This window comes from Mus caroli, chromosome 6 (genome assembly GCF_900094665.2).
Source record: "Mus caroli chromosome 6, CAROLI_EIJ_v1.1, whole genome shotgun sequence".
In the NCBI taxonomy this organism is placed as follows: domain Eukaryota; kingdom Metazoa; phylum Chordata; class Mammalia; order Rodentia; family Muridae; genus Mus; species Mus caroli.
The window spans coordinates 133,084,764-133,094,349 of record NC_034575.1 but is presented as its reverse complement, the minus strand read 5'-3'; the positions used below and the strand labels follow the sequence as shown (position 1 = coordinate 133,094,349).

Here is a 9,586-nt window from a genome sequence, read left to right as displayed (position 1 = left end):
AAGAGAAGAGAAGAGAAGAGAAGAGAAGAGAAGAGAAGAGAAGAGAAGAGAAGAGAAGAGAAGAGAAGAGAAGAGAAGAGAAGAGAAGAAGAAAGAAAAAAAAGGAAAGAGGATAAAGCATTTTAAGCAAGAAATGATCTGTTGATAATAGTTATTACCAGTGTCATTTGTGGGGGGAATAAATGAATAGTATAGTTTTGGCAAATTCCAAATTGCCCTCCAAGATAAGGCAAAGTTGCCTGAAAATTCAGGTCTGAGACTAGATCAGATCTTAAGTCACCTGGAAAAGATGCTCTTACCAAAACATGAAGCGAGTAGTTTAAGTGCGATAGAAAGCATAGGATTGCAGCTTGCTAGCAAGAGCCAGCACCTTGGGAAATCCCGAGAAAGCAGCTGGAAAGCAACCTCATTGGCCGACAACAACGATCTCGATCTCGTTGGCCTACGATCCTGTTTGTTAAAATAACAAGCACAGTCTAGCTAAACAGATGTGTGGCTAGAGAGAGGAGCCACAACCTTGTTCTCTGCATCCATCCGTCTCCAGCATCATCACAGGTCTGGGATCCACTAATGAGACATGTGGAGCACCTGGGGAGGCTCTGTGGAAAACCACAGTGATGATTAAAGGGTTTTAGCGTCAGACTTGTGTGGAAAGGTTAGGACAGTAAAACTGAGTTGGTAGTTTTAAGTTTTATGCGCCTTTCTCATAGCCAATCCAAGCACTGTCTGTCTCAATGCTATCTAAAACATGGCATTTTGTTAGGTCCGTGAGGCACACAGTGGCCCCGCCACTCTTCTGACTCACGCTGTTTGCAACTGTGGCTTCAATGGCATTGTTATTTGATTTACCACTGGGTTTATAAAACCAGAATTATGCAGCTGAGAGAAAAGGAAGCCAGGGGTGATTAGCAGAGAATTTCACATGTATAAAGACATCTCTGTGGGAGGCAGTTGTCCTGCTGTTTCCCATCTCCAACTAAAAATGGGGTACATGAACTTGAACCAAAGCATGAAGGATTGATTTTAAATGGGAAAATAAGAGATGGTAAAGGATTTGCTGATCATCAAGAGGGATTAAAGTCTCCATCCAGTTCCTGGAAGGCTTTGGAAAGAACAGGCTTTAAAATCGCTCTGAAGTAGCTTATGGGCCTAATTCTAGAACATGACAATATCTAGATGCAAATGCAATCAGGTGTGTGCTACCGGACAGAGCACAGCCAGGAAGATTTATCTGTATTGTAAATGTGTTCCTAAAGAGCTATCCATTGGGCTGCATAAATCGCTCAGTCAGTGAAGTGTTTATTGTGCAAGCATGAAGATCTGAGTTTGATGACCTTGTAAAACAAAAACGAAAGCAAACAAACAAAAATCCAGATGTGATGTCGTCTCACAGAGCATGCGTCCCGGAATTGTGAGGGCCATAGTTCAGATCCCCAGCATCCATAGAAGTGCCAGGCAGACACGGCGGCCTTGGTATGCCAGCCTTCACCAGGCAGAGACAGACAAGAGATCCCCGGAGCGTGCTGGCTAGATAGACTAGCTAAATTGGAAATTCTGCGTTTAAGGAGAATCCCTGCCTCAATGGGTCAGGTGGGGCGTAGTCAAGAAGGTACTCACTGTCAGCCTCTAACTCCTGTATGTGTGCATGCAAACACACCATACCCACGTAAAAATTACCATGGTGAATGGTGTCTATGGAACAACACTCAAGATTGACCTCGGGGCTCCACACACATACACCAGTGTATGAACACATACGTGAACACACACATAAGCGGCTATATATTGGTGAAGAGCCACTTGCTTTTATTTTTTGTTTGTTTTGATTTTGGGGTTTTTTTTGTTTGTTGTTGTTGTTGTTGTTTGTTTCTTTTTTCTTTTTTTTTTTTTTTTTGAGGCAGGGTTCCATATAGCTCAGGCTAGCCTTGAACTCCTGACCTCCTACTTCTGTCTCCCCCGTGCTTGAACTACACTCATACAGTCCACATTCAGCTTCACTTGAGCCACAAACATATCTACATATTCTCACAACATTTGATTAAAATTCCCAAGCTCAACATATTGTTAGACACTGGGAACATCACCACAAAGATACCCAAGAATAGTGCCAAAGAATGTGTGTATATAAATGAAGCAATTAAAATGTAAAATATGAGTGAAGAAGCCATTTATAAATTATGTTTTGTGCTTAATTAACTCATTTGTATGTATCTGGGATGACAGTATCTTAACATATGCCTCTCTAATTTGATTGGTTGGTGGGCTATGTTGGTTTCTATTTGAAGTTAGTGAATTTGAGAAGAATTGTGCTCTTCAGTTAAGGCGAATCCTCCCAGATCAACAGCCACTTAACTAACGGAGGATTTGCAGAGATCTTGAACGTGGTAGAATGTCAGTTGCAGCTCTTCTTCACCCAGGACAGTTGCCCCTGTAGTTATCACCTGCGTTGTCCATGGGAGACTAAGTAGATTGTTCGTCTCAGGCTTGCTAACAGCAAGTCCCGCCTGTCTTCAGACGAATCTGGGCAGTTTTCCTACAGTGGTTGGATGGATACACACAACCCTAGTGTGATTATTTCCAAAGGTATTAGGGCAAATGTAAGCAATGAGTGGGCAGAGTAAAAAAAATGACTCGTGAATATTAAGTAAGAGAGACACAAGAAAGCCAGTCCTGCAAGCATGAGACCCTTTGGGCTTCCCTGGCAGGATCAACTTTTGTTGGGTATAGTCCTTTTCAATAACTCTGTATTTTGTTGTTTTAAATTGTATTTATTTATTTCTAGTGTGTGTGTGCGTGTGTGTGTGTGTGTGTGTGTGTGTGTGTGTGTGTGTTCTTTCAGGAGTTGGTTTCTTTCCTTCCATGGTGGGACCTGTGCACCTAATCCAGGTTGGCAGGCTTTGATGGCAGCACGTAGGGATAGAAAAGAACTTCTGAGAAGCTTGGGAGTCTGATGGACAGGGACAACGGGGGAGGCCAGTGAATGACTTCTGACTTAGAGTTAGGTAAGAGAAAGAAATGCTGGCCTCCTGTTACATAGTAAGGTGTACTACGTATTATCTGGCTTGTTTTAAATCTAGAAAAAAATTAAAATTTTTCATCATAAAGAACTGGTTAAGGAAATGTATATGTTTCCTTAGATTTGAAATATATATATATATATATATATATATATATATATATATATATATATAAACATTACATAGTTCTCCTCTATGTACAACTTAAAAATACATTTAAGGACTGGCAAGATGGATCCGTGGGTAAAACCACTTGCTGCTAAGCCTGACCCCTTGATTTCATTCCCAAGAACCTACTTGGTAAAAGGAAGAAACCAACTCCACATCCTCTGACATCTACCCTTGTGCTGTAGCATGCTCCCAGCACCACCACCCCCAACACACAAAATAATAACTAATCAAAAAGTCAATAAATGGCAGAAGAGTCGAGGCTGTGGTAGAGTGCTTGTCTAGAATGCAGGGGGAACCTATGTCCAACTCAGCACTATTTAAAAACAGAACAGAACAAAACAATAAAAAACAACAAGGACAACTACTCCACTCTTTAAATAGTTACAGGTTGGAGCTGGAGAGATGGCTCACTCAGCTCTTCAGAGCAAATATTGCTACATCAAATGACATGCAAGCATCTGTAACTCGATGCTCTTCCCCGACCTCAGCACACACCTGCGTTCGTGTGCATAACAAGTTAATAATAAAAAAACCTTCTTTTAAAAAGATTTATAGACCAGGAACAAATATGAGAGAGAGAGACAGAGACAGAGACAGAGAGACAGAGAGAGAGGGAAAGACAGAGAGAGAGAGAGAGAGACTAGCATAAAATTGGGGAATAGACAATGAACCATGGACAGGACTTGTTTGTTCTGAAATTAGATAAGGCTAGGGTGAGATCCAGGAAGACTCAGGGAACAAGCATAACCAGGTAGCATCGACAGCAGAACATGTCACCGTGCAGATGGAAACTCACACCCCAGGCTTGGTGAAACATTGGCTTTCTATCCAGCAAGGTCCCCAACCTCCAGGAGCCTCAGACTCTCCATGTTTAATTGAAGATTATGATGTCACTCCCTACTTCTTCTACACAGAGATGCCCAGTCTCACTCAGTTCAAGTTCAGTTGAAGGAAGGTTTTATTTAGAGAAACGGCATTTTGGTAAGATTGTGAGCAATAACTAGAAGTGGATAGATCGGGCTGTTGTCATTTTTGACCCAGTCTGATGGAAATGTGAGGATGAAATTACTTACCAAGAGAGTGAATGTGGAGAAGTCTCAATACACTGCAAAGGTTAAACCAAGGACTCACCCAGTCTGTCCTACATTGAAGGGAAGACGTGCACTTCCTACATCACAGGATTCAACCCCTCTAGGAAATGTCAGTAGATGGAAGCTGTCATGGTCAGCCATAACTACGCCGCTATCAATAGCATACAAAGTACAGCTTGCACACTCTTCCTGTATGTCCCAACCCAAGGGCTCTGCACAGAGGCTGACGATTTGCATTCTCAAGAACCTACAGAGAAGACTTGTTGCAGGAAACAACACGAAGGAAAGGTTAAAGAACTTAACACACAGGGAGAGGGAACAAATGTAAAACAAAGAAGAGGGGAGTGGGTAACACAGAAGGGCGACCAAGCCAACCTCTCCTAGGGTCTAACCACTCAGCACTGAAGCCTCTAAAGTGTGAACACTATGACAGCTATGTCTGTGACCACCCAAACACGAACATGTAGGAAGCAGGTGTTTGGTCAGAGACACAGAGCAGTTCCTGCCTTCATAGAGGTTACTGAGAAGACTGTAGCTAAACAATGTCTGTGTGTGTGGTTATTCTAGACAATATAGTCTCTCTCTCTCTCTCTCTCTCTCTCTCTCTCTCTCTCTCTCTCTCTCTCTCTCTCTCTNTGTGTGTGTGTGTGTGTGTATGTGTGTGTGTGTCTGGGTGTGTGTTCACATATGTACCTTAGGTACCCATCTTTGTGATACTTGAAATCAAACTCAGGGTCTTCCAATGTTAGGCAAACTCTGGAAATATTTTTTAACTTTTTATTATTTATTATGTCCAGTTTTAAAATTGGGATCCAATTGAGCCCAGGTACGTAACACACTCTTGTAAACCAAACACTCAAGAGGCTGAGGCAGGAGGATCACCATAAGTCCAAGCCCAGTCTAGATGGCACAAGAAATTCTAAACCAACCTGGGCTACAGAGTACGTTCTTTCTCAAACAACAATAATGAAAATGAATCTAGTCTTGTAGAGAAGTCAGCCTTCAGGCACTGTTGAGAGTATATGACCCCAGTGGTCACTATTAATGTCAAGTGAGTGACCATTCCAGCCCAGGGCTGGGCCCTTTTTCTGAAAATTAGTGATGGGTCTCCTGTGTTTGCAGTTACTACATGCCCATGTGCTTCTCCTGAATATATGTGCTCTATCCTTATACAACCTTCCACATAAGTGTTAAAAAGATTCTTTTAAATCAAAATTTTCAAGTATTGGATACAGTGATACACATCTGTAATCTTAGAATTTGAAGGCTGGCAGGAGGATCAGGAGCTCAAAGTTAGCCTCAGGTAATGATTTCCAAGTCAGCCCAGGCCTCATGGCACCTTGTCTCAAAATACCAGATGAGGGAATGAATGGATGGATGAATGAGCAAACCTTTTGGGTTCTTTCTTTTAATAGCTGCCATGACCAAGTGGTATTTTTAAAGCCACAAGTGCCTCTCTGCAAGCCCACTGAGCCTCCTCATGGTCCCTGTGACCCTCTAGCACTAACACAGCCCTTCCCTCCTTTGGCTTTCAGCCCGAGACAGTGATGGAGCTCAGGAGGATGTAGCACTAACTGCATGTGGTACTCCCATTCAGCTGCAGGTAAATGTGCTCACTCGTTCACCTAGGAGGAAACGGCAAGCACTCTCCCCTTAGTCTGCTGGTTCTATGCCCAATGACCTTTCTGACCCAAGGGAAGACAGGCAGGGCAGGCCCAACTTAAGCCACACAAAGATGGCACAGGAGAGATCCCTTTGAACCTAGTTTAAACCCCATGAGTCTCCGTCCCCTCTACCACCTCACTGTATCTTCCCAGGAAAGACCGAATCATACACAAGATCTGTACGACCTTGAGGAGGCTGGTTAAGCTTTGCACCCGTGTCAAAGGAAGACTGTAAATATGCATGAATGTTGAGTCTGTTTTCAGTCTGGGCAATGTAAATCCATCCCCTGCACCCTCAACTTCCCCTGTAAATCACTGTCTACCCCCAACAGCCCAGGTCATCCTGAGATCATGGCTAGGTCTCATCATCATCTGGAAACCCAGATGGATGAACCAATTTTAATCCTTTGAGGCAAAAGCAAAGAGAGTGTTCCTGAGCGGATTGGACGTCACACATCACGCTGGACATCGTGAGCTGAGATGGCTCAAACACAGTCAGATCCGGAAAGCCCGAAAATACCACATTGGGAAAAACCTCTTTCTTTGTGGGAACCACAAGCACCCGAAATACCAGAGTGAAAATCCCTCTTCGGTTACTTGTTCATGAACTTTATGAGACAGCTGGCTAAGCTCTGCCTCACCACCTGTAACCGAGGGTTTGTGTCCCCCTGAATGGCACTTAGACCAGGACATAGCCACACACCATCTTCTTTAATTAAGAGTTGGGGTAGGGATGAGTAACTTTTGCACAATGAGAAAAAAAAAATTGTTTTTAGCCATTCCTGCATTTCCTGTTTCTTAGATGCATTTCAGGTTCCAGGAATCAGCTATGGCCTTGCCCCTCCTTGAAAAAAAAAGTTTTATTAATGACCAGCAGTGAAACATGATACCAATAGGTTTGTGTGATGGTTAGTTTCCACTGTCGACTTTACATAGCCTAGAATCACCTGGGAAATGAGGCTCAAGAAGGGATACTTTGGCTTATGGCCATATCTGTAGCGGAGTGGCTTAATTACTTAATGTAGTGTGGGAAGATCCAGCCCACTGTGGGCAGCACCATTCCCTAGGCAGGAGGTCCTGGATCATATAAGAGGAGAAATAGAACTGAACACAAGTCGGCAAGCAATGAGCATGCATGCATTTCTCTCTACCTTTAACCTTGGATATGATTTGACCAGTTGCCATAAGTGCATGTCACCTTGACTACAACCTGGAATAAGCTAAAATAAACCTTTTGTCACCTGAGTTGCTTTATGTGAGGATATTTTATCACAGCAACAGGAATAAAACTAGAACAATTTGGTAGGGTTTTTTTTTTAAACTAACAAAGAATCGAATGGTAGTGAAGTGATAATATTTGGCTCAGAATGTTGCTAACAACATCTCATCCTTCGTTTCCAGAGTGTTGATCCCAGCCGGGAGTATCTCATTCCATCAGCTACACTAAGCCCACAGCAAGATGCAGGATTATAAAGCTACTGGAAACAGCATAGAGACAACCTGGAAGAGTGCCCTGCTCCACACAGCCCTAAAGGGCCCAGGGGAGCACTGGACACACTGTCAATGAAGCATCCGACCTGTCCCTTCCTCTCTGTTTCCCTGCCCTTTCCACACTTCTGGACCAAGCCTCTGAAGACTGTCATGTCCTGCACAATTAAAATCTTGTTGCCACCCTACTTACTGTGTCTTCTACATTTATTTAACTACATACTATATAACTATTTAACTGTACTTATCCCAAGATATTCAGCTTGTCTGTATGTAAAGCGTGTTTGTCCAGTGTCTGTGAAGGCCAGAAGATGTCAGATCCCCTGGACTTGGACATCCAGGCAGTTTGGAACCACCTGATGTGCTGAGAACTGAGCCCTGGTCCCCTGCAAGAGCAGCAAGTGTTCTTAGCTACAGAGTCTCTTCAGCATTAACCCCGACCACTTAATTGTAACAGGATTTCTCTGGTTTTTGAGGTTTGCTTGTTTGCTTGTTTTGCTGGTGTGTGTGTGTCTGTGTGTGTGTGTGTGTGTGTGTGTCTGTGTGTATGTCTGTGTGTGTGTCTGTGTGTGTCTGTGTGTGTGTGTGTGTGTGTGTCTGTGTGTCTGTGTGTCTGTGTGTGTGATAGTTGTGCCATGATGTGCTTGCAGAGGTCAGAGGGCAATATCAGGTGTCAGTTGTGGCTTCTATTTTATTTGAGACAAAGGCTCTTTTACTGTTTGCTGCTGTGTAGACCAAGTTATCTGACCCCCAAGCTTTTCATGGCTCTTCTGTATCTGCCCCTTGCCTCCCTATAGAAGCACACTAGGGTTCCAGACACATGAGCTACCATGTCCAGCTTTTACATGAGTTCTGGACATCCAGATGCTTGCACCTAAATAATTAACCCATTGAGCCATCTGCCCAGCCCTGCTCATTTGCTTTGTGGGCCAGGGTCCTGTGATGCAGCCCCAGAAAACTTCATGGTGCTCTTCCTTTCTCGAATGCCAGAGGCTTTCTTTCCGTTTGAAAGGGGCCCAACATTGCTTTGCACACCTGTGGCCTAGCTACAGACGATCTGTCGTCAGGGTTACTTCCACTTATGGTCACTGTGAATAACGCTATAGACGGCTACAAGAATATCTTAAATCCTTCACTTTTAGCTGTATCTCCAAAAGTGAGATTGCTGGACCGTATGCAAATGTCATTCCTGAGTACTGCGGTATTAAATTTTAATATCTTTATCTGGGGATGCTCCGTGCATGACATGCTTTGGAAGTCAGCAAAAAGCTTGTAGGAGGCAGCTCTCTCTGTCCCCTATGTGGGGTCCTGGCCATCAGACTCAGGTCACCTGGCTTGGCCGTGGGTCCCTTTACTGACTGAGCCACAGTGCTGGTCACATTCTGAATGTTTTGAGGAGACATTCTATTTGCTTTTTATCTCTACACCATTTTCTATCTGTCAGAAATTGGAAGAGTCTCGATATCTGCAGCTCCTTGACAATGCTTGTTATTTTCTGGGCAGTTTTGTATTCACAATGGCATCCCAGTGGGTGGGAAGCGTTTGGTTGCCTTTCATAAAGAAACCTTTGAGAGGCTGAGGAGGTAGTAGTCCAAGGGGGAGCACATGCCCGGCATGCTCAAAGCCTGGGGTCGATCCCTAGCGTTCTGTCAAAACAATCTAAAAGAAAAAAGGAAGCCAGGAGGGAGCGGGGAGGAGGGAAGGAGCGGAGAGAGGGGAAGGATGGAGGAGAGAGTGAGGGAGGGGGAAATGGACAGATGAAGGGAGGGAGGGATGGAGAGACAGAGGGAGGGAAGGGGGAAGAGCAGGCAGCAGGTGGGAATGATGATTCAGCAGGTAAAGACACTTGCTGCCAAACCTGGGGGAGTTCAGTTCCCCCAGGGACCCACCCAGTGGAAGGAAAATACCAACTCCACACACTTACTGGGATGGGGCATATACCCATATACCCCACACACGTACACACAAATAAATAAATGCACTTTCTATTAAAGAGGACTGGGTGTGGAATTTGAAGCTTACCTGGTCTACATAGGGAGTTCCAACCAGGGCTACATAGTGGGACCCTGGCTCAAGGAAGGGAGGAAAGAAAGAAAGAAAGAAAGAAAGAAAGAAAGAAAGAAAGAAAGAAAGAAAGAAAGAAGGGAGGGAGGGA

General features: G+C 44.0%; 1 protein-coding gene across 2 annotated transcripts in view; it reads left to right on the top strand.

Moving 5' to 3' along the window:
* Gprc5d (G protein-coupled receptor class C group 5 member D) overlaps positions 1–7,619 on the top strand; it is an 11,950-nt gene extending 4,331 nt beyond the window's left edge. Inside the window, exons 3-4 of one of the 2 annotated variants that reach the window (XM_021165759.1) lie at positions 5,815–5,882; positions 7,345–7,619. In XM_021165759.1, the coding sequence (XP_021021418.1) occupies positions 5,815–5,882; positions 7,345–7,416 (140 nt within the window). In that variant the 3' untranslated portion in view covers positions 7,417–7,619. The remainder of the gene's footprint in view (positions 1–5,814; positions 5,883–7,344) is intronic. The other variant, XM_021165760.1, reaches the window with a different exon arrangement.
* The last annotated feature ends 1,967 nt before the right edge of the window (positions 7,620–9,586 follow it).